The 21,701-nt window shown below is 39.4% G+C and overlaps 1 protein-coding gene and 1 long non-coding RNA gene across 2 annotated transcripts; one reads left to right on the top strand and one right to left on the bottom strand.

The window, feature by feature from the left end:
* The first annotated feature begins 5,988 nt into the window (after nucleotides 1–5,988).
* Nucleotides 5,989–13,720, top strand: LOC119499828. Its single transcript, XR_005209450.1, has 3 exons — nucleotides 5,989–6,238; nucleotides 6,366–6,494; nucleotides 13,605–13,720. It is a non-coding gene; the product is annotated as an uncharacterized LOC119499828 (long non-coding RNA).
* On the bottom strand, nucleotides 12,035–15,796 carry fshb (follicle stimulating hormone subunit beta). The gene is made up of 3 exons (XM_037789029.1): nucleotides 15,532–15,796; nucleotides 13,547–13,730; nucleotides 12,035–12,305 (listed from the first exon to the last, which is right to left on the bottom strand). Exons 1-3 carry the CDS (start codon nucleotides 15,543–15,545, stop codon nucleotides 12,111–12,113), a joined length of 393 nt encoding a protein of 130 aa, XP_037644957.1. The 5' UTR covers nucleotides 15,546–15,796; the 3' UTR covers nucleotides 12,035–12,110.
* Between the last annotated feature and the right edge of the window lie 5,905 nt (nucleotides 15,797–21,701).

Genomic DNA, 21,701 nt, shown 5'->3' with positions numbered 1-21,701 from the left:
GCGCTTGCTTGCTCTACATAGACATGAACGAGCATCGCTCAAAACAGTGAGGTGACACACGTCAGCTAAAACCACAATATCACTCTATATTTCACCTGCTTGGCAGTAATGTTAGCTGACCAGACGAAGGTCTCTCCATGAATCACTGCTGATCCTAGTGTTGGCTTTTCCTGCTTCAGCCTCCTGACCGCGGCCAGAGGGAGACACCGGCACCCGGTCAGAGACGATAACGTTTCTCTGCGGAGCCCCGTCACTTCACAAGACACGGGAAACCTCTGTTGGTCTGGAGGAGCTGCAGCATTTATTTCTGCAAAAACGTCCACTGTACATTCACTAGATATTCTCAGAGCTACGAAGTCTTCTGCAGTGTGTCGTGAGCGCGCATGTCCGTGAGGCGGAGCGAGCTGGGTGAAGGCAGGTAGGCAGAGAACCGCAGAGACTCCGGCCCTGGAGACCAAAGCTACGGTCTCCCCCGCGTCCTCCGACCACGGCCAACACTGTTTTGCAAGACGGGCTTCACTAGATATAACTTTGCGGTTTTGGTGCTTCCGTGTAGTTTGTGTTGGAGTCTGAGTCTGAACAGCGTAGCCACACGCGAGCGCGCATATGCGAGCGCACTTGGGACACCGACCCGGGTGATTTATACGTGTAAGAAGTTACAAACAGTCCCTTTTAAAATGTCTCTTATGTGCCATTCTGTGTTAATATACTCTTTTCTTCATGTTTAATGTCTGCACTGTAACATCTGCAGAAGTGGGAAGAACTTAACTTGAAGTTTTCATGTCCAACTGTCTCAAGTGAAATCCCAAATTTTGTGCCAGTGTGTGTGTTTACATGGAAATTAATAATCTGTTTTATGAACATATTCGGAATATGGTGTTTACATGCTCAAACACATAAACGGGATTCTCAGATAACCAGATCACTAACGGGTAATTCATGTCCATGCAAACGCACTCATTGAGTTGCTGAATTTTGTGTTGTTTAGTTGATTTGTTTTCTACTTTAATTATTTACAGAACAGAAAAACAATATCATAATACATCTGAAATACGCAACTTACATCAGGACTCAAAAGCTTTAGAGAGTTGAAGAGAGATTAAAGGTTTCACATAACTATATACTCTGTAGTGCAGTTGGTTTAATCGTGTGACATTTATGAATAAGAGAAAGAGGCATGTTGTATAGTTTTGTTTTTTTAAAAAGTGGTTGAACCAAAAATGTTCAAGAAAAGGTTTTGAATTTGGAATGATGTTTTTTGTTGTTTTGCATGTTGAATAAAACTGAAAGATTTATCAAATCCACGACAATGTTTTATAGTAGAAGGAAAAACATTTTGGTGTTTGTAGTGTTCAAGCTTCAAAACAACACATGTATGCATGACTTTTCTTGTGAACAAGATACCTACATCTGGTAATGATTGGTTTTAGTTTTAAAAAAACACAAACACAGAAGAAGTCTAGGTAACTTTCCCAACACTGGTGACAGGCCCAGGCAGTATTATTTCCTATTACACGGCTGTGTTGAATACTCGATTCTGATTGCTCAATAACGGCGTTCTGCGGTCTGTAATTTCTCTATAACAGACCGTTGCTATGTATAACAGACCGTTGGTGGACCGTTTTTGTGTCGTCTCGCTGTACATTATCCCTTACTTATGTTTCTGACCTCCTTGCTTGTTTGTGCAGTACCACAGCTGACCATAGGGGGACATTTAAATGACCTGTGAAACTGTATAGATGGCTTCCATTTTCATTCAAGAAAGAAAACATTAGTGCGTAATTTGGAAGTTTTTGTAACTCATTATTTCATATGTATGGAATCAGTACTTAATGTAGGACTAGATGAAGCAGTGCAAAAGTGCAAAACCGAGGTAACGCTGTTTGCCTCACTCAGAGGCCATCCTTACCATAATAACACTACTTTAGGAGCAACAGAAATCAGACGGTGGCTGGCGGTACCACGGTTTTGCACTCTTCGGCTCACGTTACCGCAGTTTCACAAACGTGTTGGAGAACTACGGTGGCCTTCAAAATGCTAAACACTCTCTCTAGAGCCAGTGTTTGGTTTGTCCATTCTGGGCTATTGTAGAAACATGGCGGAGCAACATGGTGGACTCCGTGAAGAGGACCTGCTCCCTATGTAGATATGAAGGGCTCATTCTAAGCTAACGAAAACACAATACTTAGTTTCAGGTGATTTTACACTAATGAAAACATAGTTATGAATATTCTATAACATTTCTGCTAACAAATGTATCATCGAGATGTGTATTAAACTGGATAAAAGTTTAAAACTATGCATGACCATTTCTACTTCAGGAGCTGCTGTATATCACTGAGTTAAATTAACAGAATGAATTAGAAGATTCTCTCTCCAGTGGGAAAAAAAACTAAAAAGCAAGTAATTAAAATGTCAGGGCTAACCCTTTACTGTATATCTGTCCAATATTCAGGCATATTCAGTGGTTTAGGGGAAGCTAATCCCTCCTAAATGACAGCAGACCTTTCATTCCATTATGTGTGTTATAATAAAGCACCATCGGTGTGATGTTATATAGAGGCCTTTTAATAAAGACATTAATTAAGGTGTCTGTAGACTAATCCTTTAAAAATGTAATTAATTTTTATTTCCATTAGGTCATTTTTTTGCCCGTTTATCACAGACTGGATCCATCTTTTTTTACAATCCCCGACACACTGACCAAAGGCAATGGGCTTGCTGCATGACACAGCAGTTCATCACGCTGGCTAAAGTAAGAGTTGCAGATCTGCTCAGACAGTAATGTCTCATTTATACACATCCTGCTGTCCTTGAGCCTCAGCTGTAGGTCAAGTGTCATACAGCCCCCGGGTTGCTTTGTCTCCATATCCTCCTGCTTATTTCCAGGGAACATTTGCAGAAAGCGCTGACAAGCGTGATCCTGACAAATTTGAACTTTGAGGAACAACACCGGTGGATATTTTTTTGTTTTTTTTAAAGGAAATGTAAATTATTGTCTCGCAGGGGAAATGTAGTGTGCGTTCAGCTTACCGTAACATCACAAAAACCATGTTGTTTTAATAAATGTAGGTCTGCTGCTCTGTTTTCATTGCCACTGTCTTCATAATGCATTTTATAGCTCAATTTTAAAGGGCTACATATAAATGAATCTTATTAATATTTATAAAAACCTAGTCGATGAGAGCAGAGAGCGAGTCGATGCAAACAAGTCATTCATCAAAGCAGCTGAAGTTTTGTTCCAAACTCCGATTTAAGTTCCAATATTTTCTCATTGGGAAATGCGTGTTGCACCAGCTCCAAGTACATATTCCTAAACCAGCTATCAGCCTTTAAATGACTCCGAGACTCTCTCACACTGACTGACGGCTGGTAGGAATATTAAGCACATAAGTTACGGTGACGTTGATGAGGACATTTTGCTCAGTTCATTACTTCCGGTGTTGTGAACGATTTGTCAGTTCCAAATATTACCTGATTGCCCACAGTGGATAGATGAAGTTTCAGAATTGAATCCTTCATGTCATTTAGCCACACTAGCAGCGATGTGGTTCAAGGGAGGGCAATGTTGGTCAGCCAGTCCATGACTTTGGTCCACACTGAAATATCTCAACAACTCGTTCCCAGAAGATGTACCCTAATGACTTTGGTTATCCCCTTTTCCTCTGAAATGTCTTGACAACTATTGGATAGATTGCCATGAAATTTGGTACAGATATTAAAAGGATAGTTTGGGTGTTGTATGAGGTTTTTATCCATAGTAGGTGTATTATCTACAGTAGATGAGTTGGAGAAACAGACAGGAGTACCAACACGGGAGCAAAAGATCACCTAAAAACTTGCGTCGGACGGTTCAGGCATCCACGTCGTACATTAATTCCTGATTATGGACACCTCAAGGGACATTCTCCTGCTTATACCACGGTCACTTCATAAAAAAAATAAAATATTAAGACCGTTAAATGAAATATTCATGCCTTTTCTTAACCAAAATCTAAAGTTTTTCACAATGCCTTCACTCCGTTTCCCTGGTAACCCTTAGGGTTTGCTAATACCTGGAAAAATCCAGTAAATAGGACGGACCATAGCTACGACTTGGCAATATTTCTAGTCCGCCCAACTCATAGAACCCTTTGAGAAAGCTAACGTCATGCTAGCAAGATTCAAAGTCAACAACATTGCGTACGGTTGAAAAACAGTAAAAAATGCAGTAATATGACAGTATGTTTAACAACAAGACTAGCTAGCTATCCAGACATTTAATAGTCTCCGAATCAATATCAGGAGTTTCACGAAATCTTGATTAGCATAACGCTAGCATAAAGCTAACGCAAGATTCAAAGTCAATAACATTGCGTAAGGTTGACAGACAGTCATTTGACAGTATGTTTAACAACAAGACTGGCTAGCTCTCTAGTCATGTCATTGTCCCAATGTCTTATGTGACCGTTGGCTGCAGCCTGAGTTGAATAGCGAATGGGATGAGACGATCGCTTCACAAAGTAAGTTGGGAGGGTCAGTGTAACCAGAGAGTGTAACTTACTTCTTGTTTGTTACAGTCGCCACCCTGTGGTGTTCAGGGGACGGGGCACTGAAGGACTAACGTGTTTTATATAAGATATTCTTTTTCATTTATATAATGTGGCCAGCGTTTAGAATGGTGGACGGACAGTTTCACTGGAACGACTTAGTAGGTGTCCATTTTCAGGAATTAATGGACACCCTGCAGCCAATCAGAATCAAGCATTCACCCAGACCATGGCATACATTTTGAATATATTCCAGCAAGGAACTGAACTGTAATTTAAACTTATCTATAACAGTGTGCTGCTTTGAAGAAAGCATAGCTAAGTTTCACTTTCAGTTCAGTTCCCTTTCGGAAAGGGCTGACGGCAAGATAAAGCCGTGAAAATATTCTTTTTTTTAAAAGATTATATTTTGGGGTTTTTTTTTGCCTGTATTTGAGAGTGACAGTGATAGTTATGAAAGGAGGTGAGAGAGGGGATGACATGCAGCAAAGGGCCGTGGGTCGGATTAGTATCTCAGCCTACTGTGATAAGGACTCAGCCTTGGCACATGGGGCGCCAGCTCTACCAGGTGAGCCACGAGGGCACCCCAACAGTGAAAATATTATAAATATAGCGTACACTTAAACGGATATAAACCGATATATGCTTCTCCAAACTGAGGGCGTGCCGACCTACACTGACTATGGATAAGTACCTTATACAACCCCACTTCAAAACACCCAGACTATCCCTTTAATACATGTTCCCCTCAGGATGAATTGTAATAACTTTGGCAATCCCGTATCTATCTTCTATAGAGCGCCATCATCCGTTCCATATCTTAATTTGCCCAAAGTTTTATGACAAAAATACCTGCAAAACTAATGACAGTCATGTTCATTTGTCATTGTGACCAATGTCAAAGCACCGTTGTGCCTCAGTTCAGCCTCAGAGCTGCTAGCATGGCTGTAGATTCTTAGTCTTGTTAATAGGCTACATAATTGCATTTGCTAACACAAAGCAGCCCAGTTGCTGTGGGAATGAATAAATCACTGGTTGTTTCATTGGATGGCCGCAGCTCTGGTTCTTAAACATTTCAGTCTGGTGCGCCTCCAGTACTCTCACTGGCCTAAATCACACATCAATTAAATTCAAGCTGGCAAACCAGAATACAATACAAAAAACACAGAAACACATGCAGGAAAGTACTTATATCCATGTGCCCATGCAGAGCCCTTAATAGCTGTTAATAAAAGATAGTAGTGATAATAGTGTGCTTGGGACCGTGCTATATATAACCTTCTATTGTCGTTAGTTTTTATAAAATTCAACTCAAGGAAGGATTCATCACAGCCTGACACAAAGCCATCCACGACATGACCGTGTCCATTTCCTCCCTCCAGCAGAGCGACAGACTCGTCTATAAACTTGATAAAATGTCTATCTAAATATTGGCTGCGGCAGTCATTAGCGAGGCGAGAGCACGAACCTCCGGGGAGCCGCTGGATAAAAAACAAGCCGCTATTAAAGGACACCAGTGACCCAAATGGACTGAAATCTGTCAGCAGATATCCAGCCTGCAGTGAACTGGAGATGTGACAGAAGAGTCTGCGAGGAGTTTAAAGGCTGAAACAAAAATCTATGAACACGAAGGGTGAGTAGGTCGAAGGTCCGTCTGGATGTTGACAGAGGAGATGAAGTAATGGGGCTGTCCCATCTTTCACTCAGATGTGAGTAGAATTAAATATATATAGACTACTGTCATGAATCTGATGTGTTGCCAGCTTGTTTTAATAAATTCAGCAGTGCTGAAACAATTGGTCAATTAAAGGCACAATATGTCATTTCTGCCACTAGGGGGATCTCAATCAAAACAATAACAAAAGGAGTAGTTTGATGACATCATGAAGTAACGTGGGATCATAGGAGTTGGCGTTTTCCCCATTGCCGATGAAAATCATGACAGAAATCATGTTCACGGACGAGGTAATGTATAAAAGTTTTATTCACGTTACATTTAGTCACGTTTATTCACGTTTATTCACATTATGTAATTTAATTCTAATGAAATAGCCGCAAGTAACATAACGTTCATTTTAGGGCTGTAAAAGTCAACGCGATAATAACGTGTTAACGCAAATTCGGTTTAACGCCACTAATTTCTTTAACGCATTAACGCAACTTGCGATTTTTAGGTTGGAGCGGCTCAGTTTTAAAGCTAGTGTAAAGATACTGGCATTATATGAAACTAGAAAACCTAAAGAATCCATTGGTACCAACCATGTCATACTAGATTATCACAAAAGAGGCTAAATAACGCTCCAAACTTACGCTAAATTAGCGAGGAAAAACTGTCATGGCCATTTTCAAAGGGGTCCCTTGACCTCTGACCTCAAGATATGTGAATGAAAATGGGTTCTATGGGTCCCCACGAGTCGTTGTTTTGTGTTGTTAATTGATTTCCAATTATAAATTTAAACATATACAGTATATTTGCATAAAGCAAACATATTTACCCCCGGCCATGACACAAATCCACCTTTTAAGGTACAGTTAGAACCGATAAAAAAACGTGCGATTAATTAACTATGGACAATCATGCGATTAATCGTGACTAAATATTTTAATCGATTTACAGCCCTTCTCAAAATATAAACAGGTTAAATGGTAAGGATTATACATATGAGAAGTGGCATATAGATATGTGTATAATATCAAATCTTTGTACAGGTAATTGTATGTAAGACATCACTTCAGGTTATATATAAGAAGTTGTGATAAGCATTTTTCACTTTTTTTTTTTGGTGGTGGTGGGGGGGACGATTAATCGAACAAATAATCAATAATAAAAAGAATCATTACCTCCAGCCATAAAATCATTTATTGTGCTGTTTTGGCGAGAAGTTCATGTTTTCACATGCAAGCCTGTTGGTTTGTGAGCTGTTTGTCTCTTAAACATAACGTCAGATTTCCTTGGAAATGACTGGTCATCTTCACTAAATCAGAGGTTGGCGTGACGTTGATTTAAATATGAGAGTCCTGTCATTATTGTCCTTTTGTAGTCGTAACTATGAAACAGAGATCACAGAGATCGATTTCCAGCTTCATAGCTCCAGCGTTTGGGATCGATTGATTCAATTTCACCAAAGCTGTAAGTGGTGGAAATGATGTCTTTGGGTAATTATTCAGCGCTGGTGGAGGTCTGTGCTCCTCTAATGCCTTTTACTTGCCAGTGTTTCTAAAGAGGAACTATATCGCTGTATCTGCATCTTCCTGAGATTCCTTCATGTCACATCTATCTTGCACTCCCTCTGCTGGCTGTGTACCTCGGGCTGTTTGTACTGAAATCAAAAAATGTTGTGATGCATTACAGGCTGAGAAAGCAGCACCCTCAGGCCACAGACCATCTCTACAAGCAGCTTAGGTCAGCTTTGCCTGCCCTCTACTGTAGTCTCAACTCATTTTCCTCCAAACAACAATCTGAAAACTTGTCTAAGAGATACTTCAGCTCCCTCTCTCATATATTTTTCTTCCTGAACTTGCTTCAGTGTGCTGCTGTCTTAAAGTAGAAGATGTAATCTTCTCACATCTTATTTCTTTAACAACCTCTTTTTTTCTGCCATTGATCATTCTGTTACATTATGTTCTATCATTAATCATTTCATGGATTGCCTCACTTGTTAGAGCACTTTGGCTTTGACCCTCGCTCACTACTGGCTGGCTCAAATATTGATAATCTTTAAAAGCAAGTGTTCTCCGGTTAAAATCACTCCAGATTAAACTTTACAGCAAAAATGTTAAACACTGATTTCGAAGCAACCACGCTGATACATTTAACTGCATCTTCTTTCTGAGACAGTATATAGGGGCACTCAAACCATTTTAAAGGGACAGTGTGAAGGATTTGGCGGCATCCAGTGGTGTGGTTGCAGATTGCAACCAACTAAGTACCCCTCTGCTCACTCCTCCCTTTTCTTTTCTTTTTTGAATATTTTACTTTTCTTTTTCATAACCAAACACATTGACAAACAATATATAACCATTAAATGATAGATGACAGTACGAAGTCTACAAGACAACAAACAATAAACAAATCCAAATTCAAATTCAAATCAAATAGACAACAAAATGATGTAACTAAACAAAACATTGAGAGACACAAGGCAACAGGGCAACATCTCACCTCACATAAAGGGGCAATCTCAAAGATTTTCATCCAAACAATGACTGTTAAATTACTATCCACTCCCCCCTTTTCAAGACTGCGGTAACATCATTCGCCTCGCTCAGACACCATCCTTACTTCCCTACTTTAGAAGCAACGGAAGTCAGACGGCGGCTGGCGGTACCACGGTTTTGCACTCTTCGGCTCATGTTACTGCAGTTTCACAAACGTGTTGGACAACTACGGTGGCCTTCAAAATGCAAAACACTCTCTAGAGCCAGTGTTTGGTTTATCCTTTCTGGAAACATGGCGGTGCAACATGGCGGACTCTGTGAAGATATGAAGGGCTCATTCTAAGCTAACGAAAACAAACTTAGTTTCAGGTGATTATACACTAATGAAAACATAGTTATGAATATTAGATTCCATTCATGCTAACTCATCCCCCAAAATCCTACACACTGCTCCTTTAAGTTAAAAATTTGATTCAAATACAGGCCCTGACCTCCAGGCTGGGAACCACTACAGTACACTGAAACAAGTTACAATAAGCTTTATTAAGTTGTTGTATTGCACCTTTAAGTTCAGTTTAATTGTCATAAGGAGTACCACTCAGCCTTTGAAAACATTGGAGAATGTCTTCTTTGGCTCTATAGGGAGCTTTCCAAAGTTTGGAAAAATAACCCTGATGATGTCTAATGAAAGATGAATTATTAGAAATGTAGAATCTACTGCTTTTGGAGTTTGACCCATATTAAGGACTCAAAGTCAGAATATCTCGGTCCCTGCAGCTTTGACTCTGACTGTTCTTGGTTTCATTCGGTCTCTTGTGAGTCCCCCAACTTCATGGAAGTGCAATACTAAATTGCTGCAGTACCATTTATGAGAAAAAGCTCACTAAACTGTCACAACGAGCCCATGTTGTCTCCTCTCTGCTGTCACTATTATATCAATTTCATCACCATATTTTAGCTTTTTAAAAGCAATATGAATAAATGATTCATCATGTGGAGCTGCCCTCTCTTTTTCCCCTCTGTTTTCACACTTAAAAGAGATGTTACTGAGAAACAACTACGTGGGTCATCATTTTTATGCCTTACAGCAAACATTAAATACTAAAATAAATCACAACATGATCATTTACTCAATGAAATCCCTTCACCCCACTAATGATGACAACACATTATACTGTTAGTTTGAATTAGATGCTGTCCACACCAAAGGAGATCACGTAAGGATAAAACTGGCAAGTTGCCAAGTCACGACACTATAGGTAATTAACAGCTCCTCATGTTAATGAGTGAGTTCTCGGTCATTAGCAGGGCCTCGTGTCTCTGGATTAATAAGACGTTACTCTGCGAAGCTGCACCTGCTTTTGGCTAAAAACAAGCCTTTTACAAACTGTATCATAGAAACAATGACAGTCTGCAGTATTTTATTATTATTTATATTATTATATTATCATTCTCATTTCTCTGCAAAGATGTTCATCATTTTCTGCCTTTTTGAATTCTAGTTTCTTGAATTTTAAGGCAAAGTTTGAAATAAAAACAAAAACAATGCTGTTCTGCAGAACAAAAGCATGCACTGATTTTACTGCTGTGGTTTGACTTTTGCCCAAAGTGAAAGAATTAGGGCTGTCAATCGATTAAAATATTTAATCGTGACTAATCGCACGATTGTCCATATTAATATAAATGTGTGATTAATCGCAAATTAATCACACATTTAATATCTGTTCAAAATGTACCTTAAAGGGAGATTTGTCAAGTATTTAATACTTATATTTACTTGTTAATCAATTAACAACACAAAACAATAACAAATATTGTCCAGAAACCCTCACAGGTACTGCATTTAGCATAAAAATATGCTCAAATCATAACATGACAAACATGTCAGTGTGTCAGTGTGCTGACTTGACTATGACTTGCCCCAAACTGCATGTGATTATCATAAAGTGGGCATGTCTGTAAAGGGGAGACTCGTGGGTACCCATAGAACCCATTTTCATTCACATATCTTGAGATCAGAGGTCATGCCAGTTTTTCCTTGCCAAAATTTCGCGTAAGTTTGGAGCATTATTTAGCCTTCTTTGTGACAAGCTAGTATGACTTTTAACCAGGAGACCCGTGTTAGAGACCGTTGTTGACAGGATTTTGTTTTGTAAGTTACGTTAGAGACGATTGTCACATGTTTTTTATTGACGTTTGTGACGTGTTTTCCGTAGTTGTTTCTGTACGTGTTTTACTTAGTTTACTTACTTATTTTAAGCCCAACAATGGCGTTTTCCCTTACCCTAACTGAGTGGTTTTCTTGCCTAAACCTAACTGTGGACGTGTGTGTGGCGTACATGCGTACTCATGACACACAGAATATCCGTGTAATGTTGTGGTATTTATATACCTTCCCGTGAGACCGGGTTGGTTAAATATGAACCTACAGCTCGGAGACCATTAGCTTAGCTTAGCATAAAGACTGGAAACAGGGGGAAACATCTAGCCTGATTCTGTCCAAAGGAAATAAAAAACCACCTACTAGCACCTTTAAACCTCCCTGATAAACACGTTATGTTAGGTTAAGTTAGGGGTTATGTGCTGAACTACAGATGTTTCCCTGTTTCCAGCCTTCATGCTAACCTAAGCTAACAATCTCCTGGCTGTAGCTTTATATTTAATGGACACAAGAGTGGTACTGTAAAGATCCTCTCATCTAACATTCTGTTACAAAGCGAATAAGCATTTTTCCCAAAATGTCAAACTCATCTTTTAACAACAGTGCAGAAATAAGCACCATCACACATAACGGTCTATTACAATAATGGCTTATGTGCAGAAACAAATATGCAAGATTTTGCCAACCGAGCTGTTCCTAAATTTAGTGTCGCCCACTGAAGAGAGCCACTGATCAGCAGGCACTTTAGCGGAGCTTTCGGATATACTGCAAACTCTATATTTTCATTTCCACCTGTCAAAAAAGAGGTGAGGCCTGCTCTTTTTCTTATAGGATGACCTTCCATTCTCAGCAGGAAAACTTGGATCGCAGGACTATTGAATTTTAGGGGTCAGTCACTTTGGTCAGGACGGAAAAGGAAAACTGTTGGTGGGACATTCAATCTCTCAGTTGGCCTTTATGACTTTAAAGTCACTCTGCTATCTCGCTGCTTCATCTACAGACAATTTCTCCTGCACTGACTTGTGACATTTCATCTGTGTTGACAAACTGTTGGCGGCGTTAACGACGACAGAGCAGAGCAGATTGAAATGCGAGACTGATGATTCTGATCAAAGACAGCTGAGATATATAAAAGGACACATTTAAAACATAATGTTACTTGTGAAAAAAAAGACAAAACTCCAAAAAGTGATACCTGTTTATTTTAGTACCAAGTCAAGTGACACAATAATAAGTAAATGTAGGATAGACGATAGGTTTCTTTAACAGGTGGCTATATCTCCAGGAAAGCGCTCACAGTTTGTGTTTCCGTCTGCGTTACATTGGACACAGTCGCAGGTTCTGGCCACAGGATAGGTGAACACTGGACATCCTTCAATGCGTTTCACCTCGTAGGACCATTCCCCGTTACAGATCTTCTGATTAGCCAGGTGATGGGGGCGGCTGTAGACCGGGTCCTGTCAGAGGACAGTAAATGATTAATAAACACATGGACGTAAATGCCACTGATTCACTCCTTCACATGAATAAGTGATTTGTGGCATACCATAACGAAAGGGAACTTTAAAGGGACTATTTGTAACTTTCAGAATTGCTTGTTAACAGCGACACCTGTGGCTGTTAAGTCAACAAAAGTCAGCGGCGGGCTCGCACTTGCTCGCTCTACATAGACATGAACGAACATTGCTCAAAACAGTGAGACGACACACGTCAGCTAAAACCACAACATCACTCACTGAGCAGGAAAAGCAGGTCGGTGCTGGCTGAGCAGGAAGAGAAACGTTACCGTCTCCAACCGGGTGCAGCTGATAACGTTTCTCGCTGCGGAGCCCCGTCACTTCACAAGACACGGGAAACCTCTGTTGGTCTGGAGGAGCTGCAGCATTTATTTGTGCACAAACATCCACTGTACATTCACTAGATATTCTCAGAGCTAAACTAACTCTCCTGCAGTGTGGAGTGAGCGCACGTTCACGTCTAGAGGTGGAGCGAAACAGCGAGAACGCATGCGTGAAGGCAGACAGCGGAGCAGTGAGTCCGGCCACACGCATGTGTCCCGACCCGGTACATTTGTACGCTTAAAAAGTTACAAACAGTCCCTTTAATAGAGCGCATTTTAAATAAAAAACAGATAACTGTAAACTGCTGACTTCTGCCAGCACACGTAAACATTACAATTACTGTGTAACCACTAAAAGTTAGAACACAGGACTGGAACCTTCTGTAATCTGTAATTGGTTGACACACATCTAAATATAATAGGTCATTCTGACGCTGCTAAAGGTTTCACCATGCCAACTTAAATCATTAGTCACATAGAGTATTTCAATATATCTATAATTTAGTGGTCATACAATTACTGATTTAACCTCTAACTTTGTAACATGTTGACCGGTCTCTTTTTATTCTGTGATTCAACATAATTGTCTTTTCTTGTTTTATTTGTCGTGTGAAATCTGTGATAAAGTTGTTTGTATTAAGCTGAACTGAGGTGAAATCAACTAAAGCACATCTAACATATAAAACAATCGATTATGTTTACGAATATTATAATAATATTCATATTGTGACAGCTTTATACACTGAAGTGAGCAGAGTTAAGATCAACAAATTCATTCATATAATCAGAATAAATGCACAGACTGCCACGCGTCTCAGTATAAGAACAGGTGCTGCTGTATGAATCATCTAACATTACCTCGTAGTGACACTGTCCTTCACATATGGTGGTGTCGATGAATTGGGTTTGGTTACAGCCCTCCACAGGGATGCGGATGTTGGTCAGATGACAGAGGAGCCTGCAGTCCTGCCCCGCCCCCGCCAGTGCCAGCACTGCTGCCATGACAACCAGCTGCATCCTCTGCCGGGTGCAGCGCAGATGCCTGCCACAAGAGGGGATCAGGTCTCACGTCAGAGGAACCACGTCACAAGATCAAGTTTATGGGGATTAAAGAGAGGCACTGTGTGATCATCACTTTCTCCAGGATCATTCAGGATATTGTGTTTATGTGTGTCTCCTCAAATTTGCATCTACTTGATATACGTCTACAGTTACATGGACAAAATGAAATCCTCTCTCTAATGTCAGGGTTGGTTCACCTAAAGTGATTCTCAAATTATAAAATTGTGTTGTGTCATTAAAAAGTGCATATCTAGAGATGGGGACGATTTGCACCGATAAAGCATATTGTGTCCATTACTCCAACCCACGTTAGCTTTGGGCAGATAGAAACTCTGATATGATGTGACACACAGAAATAAATTCATTATTTTTAAGAAGAAAAAGAAGAAAGCTTTATTCTTCATATACAGTACATACAGGTACATATATTGAAATGTTACCTCTGCATTTAACCCATTCTAAGTATTTTTCAGGAGCAGTGGGCTGCTGTAAGCGCCCGGGGAACAACTTGGGGTTTAGTGTCTTGCTCAAGGACACGTCCACATGCAGACTGTAGAAACTGGGGATCGAACCACCAACCTTGTTAAAAGACAACCCGCTCTACCCACTGAGCTACAGCCGCAAAGCATGTAATGAATATCAGCTTAAGACTCATACTTTTATTTCATTAGTTCATTTTCTGAAAGCTTTTAAGATCAGTTACTTGAAAAGTATAAATGCTGTCAAGTAGAGTCTAAATGCAATTTGAATAAAATCCCTCTGCTTCAAGTGGTTTTAACATGATTCAAATGAAATGTGTTTCTGTGTATCACTATGATGCAGGTCTGAAGTATTTAGTTTATAAAGTTTCACAATACAATCTATCCATCCATCTATCCATCTATCTATCTATCTACAGTATCTATCTATCTATCTATCTATCTATCTACAGTATCTATCTATCTATATATCTATCTACAGTATCTATCTATTTATCTATCTATCTATATATCTATCTATCTATCTACAGTATCTATCTATCTATCTATCTACAGTATCTATCTATCTATCTATCTACAGTATCTATCTATCTATCTATCTATCTATCTACAGTATCTATCTATCTATATATCTACAGTATCTATCTATCTATCTATCTACAGTATCTATCTATCTATATATCTATCTACAGTATCTATCTATTTATCTATCTATCTATCTATCTACAGTATCTATCTATATATATATCTATCTATCCATCTATCTATCTACAGTTTCTATCTATCTGTCTATCTATCCATCCGTCTATCCATCTATCTATCTACAGTATCTATCTATCTATCTATCTATCTACAGTATCTATCTATCTATATATCTATCTATCTATCTATCTATCTATCTACAGTATCTATCTATCTATATATCTATCTATCCATCTATCTATCTACAGTTTCTATCTATCTATCTATCTATCTACAGTATCTATCTATCTATATATCTATCTATCTATCTATCTATCTACAGTATCTATCTATCTATATATCTATCTATCTATCTATCTATCTATCTACAGTATCTATCTATCTATATATCTATCTATCTATCTATCTATCTACAATATCTATCTATCTATATATCTATCTATCTATCTATCTATCTACAGTATCTATCTATCTATCTATCTATCCATCTATCTATCTATGTCTGTTAAAAGTTGAAATCAGTTGCATAACTCTCATTATATTACAACAGAATCATCAGTGTGCATGTAATCGAAATGAATCTTAAAACAGAAAACGTACCTGTAGAGCTTCATCGTTGCTGTGAACCTCAGCTGTGAGTCTTGTTTCTTCTGTTACTCTCTGAACATCTGTAACAGCTGTCAACCTGTGGCTGTCCTCTCCGTTACTTAAATAGTGCTGCTCATAAATCCTGTTAATCTATCCAACCTTGGGCTCTGTGTTGTTTTTCCCACCTGTTTAGACTTAAAAGCAAATCTTTCCCTCAACAGTTCGGGGATGGCCCGCGGCTCAAGGCCTTTCCTTCCACACGAGGAGGAGTGAGTCGGTATCTACAGACATCTTGTTTAGATTACACGAGCGAAAGGATTAGATGGACCACAGAAATATAAAAATAAATCTGCCCCCACAGTGAGATGGAAAACACTGATAGGAGCATCAGTAATTTATTTGCCATGCTCCATCTTCACTGCTTCGTGGCTGTCATGTTTCCAGGGTATTATTGGCAGATTCTATATACTGTATAAGGGCTGTCAAAGTTAACGCAATAAAAACGAGAGTTAACGCAAATTCGTTTTAACGGCAAATTATCACTAATTTCTTTAACGCATTAACGCAACTTGTGATTTTTAGGTTGTAGCGGGCTCAGTTTTAAAGCTAGAGTGAAGATACTGGCATCATATGAAACTAGAAAACCTAAGGAATCCATATCATGGTACCAACCATGTCATACTAGCTTGTAGCGAAGGAGGCTAAATAACACTCAGACATACCCACTTTATGATAATCTCATGCAGTTTGGGGCAAGTCATAGTCAAGTCAGCACACTGACACACTGACAGCTGTTGTTGCCCGTTGGGCTGCAGTTTACCATGTTTTGATTTGAGCATATTTTTTATGCTAAATGCAGTACCTGTGAGGGTTTCTGGACAATATCTGTCATTGTTTTGTGTTGTTAATTGATTTCCAATAATAAATATATACATACATTTACATAAAGCAAGCATATTTCCCCGCTCCCATGTTGATAAGAGTATTAAATACTTGATATATCTCCCTTTAAGGTATATTTTGAAAAATAAAAAAAATGTGAAATGAATTTGCGATTAATCGTGATTAACTATGGACAATCATGTGATTGATCGCGATTATGTATTTTAATCAATTGACAGCCCTACTATATATACACTGATCAGCCATAACATTAAGACCACTGACAGGTGAAGTGAATAACGTGGATTATCTCGTTACAATGGAACCTGTCAGTGGGGGGGATATATTAGACAGCAAGTGAACATTTTGTCCTTGCAGTTGATGTGTTGGAAGCAGAAAAAATGGGCAAGCATAAGGATGTGAGCGACTTTGACAAAGGCCAAATTGTGATGGCTAGACGACTGGGTCGGAGCATCTCCAGAACTGCAGCTCTTGTGGGATGTTCCCCGGTCTGCAGTGGTCAGGACCTACCAAAAGTGGTCCAAGGAAGGAAAACCGGTGAACCGGCGACAGGGTCAGACCCGAGGCTCATTGATGCACGTGAGGAGCGAAGGCTGGCCCGTGTTGTCCGATCCAATAGAAGAGCTACTGTAGCTCAAATTGCTGAAAAAGTTATTGCTGGTTCCGATAGAAAGGTGTCAGAACACACAGCGCATCGCAGTTTGTTGCGTATGAGGCTGCGTAGCCGCAGAGCGGTCAGGGTGCCCATGCTGACCCGTGTCCACCGCTAAAACCACCTACTATGGGCATGTGAGCATCAGAACTTGACCACGGAGCATTGGAAGAAGGTGGCCTGGTCTGATGGATCACGTTTTCTTTTACATCATGTGGACGGCAACGAGTTCGAGGTGTTGACTCTGCCTCCAAATTCTCCAATCTCAATCCAATCGAGCATCTGTGGGATGTGCTGGATAAACAAGTCCGATCCACGGAGGACCCACCCCAACTCGCAACTTATACAGGACTTAAAGGATCTGCTACTGGCGGCTTGGTGCCAGATACCACAGCAGACCTTCAGTGGTCTAGTCCATGCCTCGACGGGTCAGGGCTGTTTTAGCGGCAAAAGGTGGACCTACTCAATATTAGGTAGGTGGTCATAATGTTATGGCTGATCGGTGTATGTTTGTGTGACTTCTGTCAGTTTATTGAAAAAAAAAAAGTTTGTTCACCTTTATACTTGAAGTTTTCTTTTCTTAAGGTCAAAGTTATCCCACAGGTCACAGAAGAAGCTTTATGACTTTTCACTTTCTGCTGAACGTCCATGAAATGAACTTTAACAGTTCGTGATCAACTGAAATATGTTAACAGAACTTGAGTTTGAATAACTGAAAGAAAATGTAATATCTGAAAGTCAATGTCGCGATGTATTTCTCAAACCACCTAAAGCCACTACTTTGTATGTAATTATGGCATCTTTTAAATCATTCTAGCATTGCTTTTGTGTTTGTTGAAAGATGTGACCATCCCAGTGAATATTGGTACAGCCTGTCCTGTGTTTCAGCCCATTCATCACTCACATTAAGACACTGTAATATTAAAAAAGGCACAGTCAGAGCATCTTTTTTGATCCCACCATTACGGGATGCAAAAGTAAAAACAGTTTCCCTGCAGTGGCTTTAAGTATTTTTCTGTGCATGATCTAAAAACTGATACATCAACGTCTACAACTGCAGGGAACCTCGTCAGCTCTCTCAATCTGTATGAATAATCTATCTGTATGAGTCATAAATCTACAACTCCAAAGTTTCCCCAAAACATTGTTATTAATGATGTGCAATTTAGTTTTCACTTGGATCCTGTGGGGGAAGGAATATTCAAATAATTTATGCAAAAGTAGCAATTCTGCATTGAATAATTAATAATAACAGGTAAAAAGTTCTGCAATAAAGTAAAACTACTTCACCTTTCAGAGTTTTATATTATTATTATTATTAGGGCTGTCAAAGTTAACGTTAATAACGAGTTAACGCAGATTTGTTTTGCATTTTAATGTTGTAGCTGGTCATGGTGCAGCTAATGTTCTAAACTGTTGTTTTTTTTTAGTCCAATACGATGTTTTAAACTGATCAAATCATTTGTCTATAAACTGTACATCTGCAAAGTGACATACTGTGAGTGTACATAGCTGTCAGATAAAGGAGTAAAATGTAGTGGTATAGAAGTGTGAAGTAACATGAAATAGAACTACTCAAGTAAGTACCTCAAAATTGTACTTAGGTGCAGTCCTGGAGTTAGTTTTTTGTTTTTGTTTCAAACAGCTGAATCAGCCTCCAAGTCTGCTACTGTCTGTTTTTGAGATATTCTGTAGTCTGCTGCATTCAGTGAAAAGTTAGCACTGCACCACGAGCTGGACGGTCTGCAGTGACAGTACAATATAAGTACTTGGGCAGCGGCCACGGTTCATCCGACTGCTGCTCCGTCTGCCCTTGCAGCCACCAGGGACTCTGCCGTACCACCTACCTAACAAGGACTTCTATAGAGTGTCACCCTCGTCCTCCAAGGCACTACTTCCTTCAGCTGAAATGCATCATTGTAAGCATGCATTTTGTCCTTTAATGAACACCAGTTATAGTTGATTCATCTTGTATTCAGAGTAGAACATATCATTAGTCATTGTCTGACTAGTTTGTATAACAGCTGGTAATTCCTCTTAAAATGAGTGCATCTGCATTAAAAATTGATCTATTAAGTATGGAGCAGAGACCATAGATATACTAATTACAGGAACACCTTATTCACAGTGAACCCTGGAATCCGAGACGGCAGGTAGGACTTTTAAAGGGGAACACCAGCTGAATTAAGAATTTCAATATGTTATTTTCATCCAATCAATACTTGTAAACATGAGCTACTCTTTCTCAAAGAAACCAGATTCCAAATTTGTGATGTCATCATGTATAAAGTCTGGAGCTGCTCAAACCCAATCTCATGGGAAGGCGTATAAATAGCACGACATTTCTGTGTGTCATGATAACGCATTTTAGCCTTTTTGCATGTTATTTATATGCTAGGCTTAACATTGTCAAAGGGCTTTTCCGGTGTCATTTAACGTCACTTCGTTCACGTGAACAGTTGCGGTTATGTTTAGGCAACAACACCACAGTCAGGTTTAGGAAAAACATCATAGTTGGGCTTAAAATTACTACGCAAACTAAGTAAAACAACACACTTGGGACCAGGGTTTATACTAGACTTTTTTTTTAATAATATTGAAGAATTCAAGCCAGAAAGAACAACTACTGGACATATGCTTTAAATAGCCATATAATAGCCTATATTTGACATAACTTAAAAATAAGTTAAAAGTAAATAAGTTAAATAATAGGCTGGTCGGTCCAATTTCCACGTTTGTCAAACTCAAAATAGTGTTGTGTGGCTCATAGGGCTGTAGCCTACCGAATAGTTTGAAGCTTCATTCATAACGTTGACATTCAAATTATTATTAATACCTTACCGAAACATTGCGTGAAATAGTCCACCGTCTCTTCTTCTCACAGCGAGCACATCGCCGCGCTCCTTGTCTCTATAATTATCTATTTGATGTGAATAATTAAATAAAATAAATAATTATATTTGATGAATGTGACAAAAAGTGTATTGGATTAAAAGCGCAGCGGAGGTATTTACACTTTTGTAATATAAGTTTATATTTAAGTTGCCTCGGCAGCATACAGTATCTTACAATATTAGGCTATTTAATATTCTATTAATTAATTAATTAATTAATTAGGCATATTTCCCAATGGACATTTTGGACGTTGATCATTTAATCTGTCAGACAGCTACATGTGATGCCGGCTAAAAAACGGTTAATGTAAACCTTGCTTGGGAAAAGGAAAACCAGTCTCGAATACAGGTCTCTAGGTTGAAAGTCCAGTGTTTGTTGGACCCATCAACCTCCCCTTCCGCCCGCCATAAGCAGTCTCTCTCAGTTTTTATTCTATGTCACTAGCTTTGAGTGTAGCATATTTATGCGGATGCTCTTGCCTTGCAGTCAGTACAGACTACATGGCGTACACATAACACGCCAAAAGCAACAAAGGTGTTGTTATTGCACGCTAAATGCCTCGAGAATTATCGTGTCATTCATGCACCTTTTCGTGCGATCGGGCTGGCTCCATAAACAATGAATGGGAGGCTGATTTTGTGTACCCACACAATGTTTGGTTTCTTTTTTATACCCAAATGAGCTTCATTCTATTGCAGTGTTGTCAGTTGTGAAACAGGAAATGTTCCCATATAGTCAGAACATTCCCCTGGGTGCTCTCAGTGTCATCTATAACAGGGGTTCTCAACCTTTTGTAACTTGAGGTCCACTTTTCATTGTTCAAAAATTTCCGAGGACCACCTTCCCAAATAAACGAAAAACAGGGCTATAAATATGTGTTATGCCACTGTCAGGTGTACTGACCCACATAAATATTCAGTTTACCCTCTCCCATCACTGCCTGCCACTATGAATCCAAAGTATTCAGGGTCGTATTTCCTCACCACACGCGTTGGAGCTTTTACTGGAGCAGGGTTGTCTCCAACATCACTTTTCTGTTTCAAAAAACGCTCCATTTTGTGTCACTGCATCCGGGACATATATCAAAGAACAAAAATTACAGAGAAGAGAAAGTCAATTGGTTGTTCCGCATACAGCTAGCAGGAAGCTGGCAGAACTGGATATGTCATATAAGCATGCAGGGCGGTGCAGTCCCATGTGTCTGATGCACGTTTATTATGCCGAGGAAAATAACTCTGGATTTGGCTATTAGTTAACTAATTTTAGGACGTAATGATTTAAAGCAAGGCTATTAAAGTGTTCGTACTGGGGAGTTGATTTGCCTCGAAAAAAGTGATCCTTTGGTTTACAGACATCTCTTTATACATCCATAGCCACAGACTCATTGGCGTTTTCAGTCCAAAATGGCGGCAGCGCCACCGCAGCGCCATCTAGCGGCTGTTGTCAAAAAAGCAAGTTTTGTCTCTTTGCTTCTATACTCTTTGCATATACAGTATGTGTCTAAAGAAAGAGACTTGTGGGTACCCATAGAACCCATTTTTATTCAGATAACTTGAGGCCAGAGGTCAAGGGACCCCTTTGAAAATGGCCATGCCAGGTTTTTTTCTATGGCGCAGTTCTAAGTTTTGGATTTGGAAGAGAGTTGTTCATGTTTACTAATATTTTTGGACCGCCTTAGACCATAGGAATAACATGTATTGTATGAAATTTGAAAAAGGGCGTAGTTCCCCTT

This window comes from Sebastes umbrosus, chromosome 2 (assembly GCF_015220745.1).
Source record: "Sebastes umbrosus isolate fSebUmb1 chromosome 2, fSebUmb1.pri, whole genome shotgun sequence".
Classification (NCBI taxonomy): Eukaryota; Metazoa; Chordata; class Actinopteri; order Perciformes; family Sebastidae; genus Sebastes; species Sebastes umbrosus.
This window is presented reverse-complemented; position numbering and strand designations above follow the sequence as displayed.

Excerpts from the sequence above, each read along its gene's own strand:
- fshb (XM_037789029.1), bottom strand. Across the intron at positions 12,306-13,546 it reads AAGGACAGTGTCACTACGAG|GACCCGGTCTACAGCCGCCC; the intron begins GTAATGTTAGAT and ends GTCCTCTGACAG.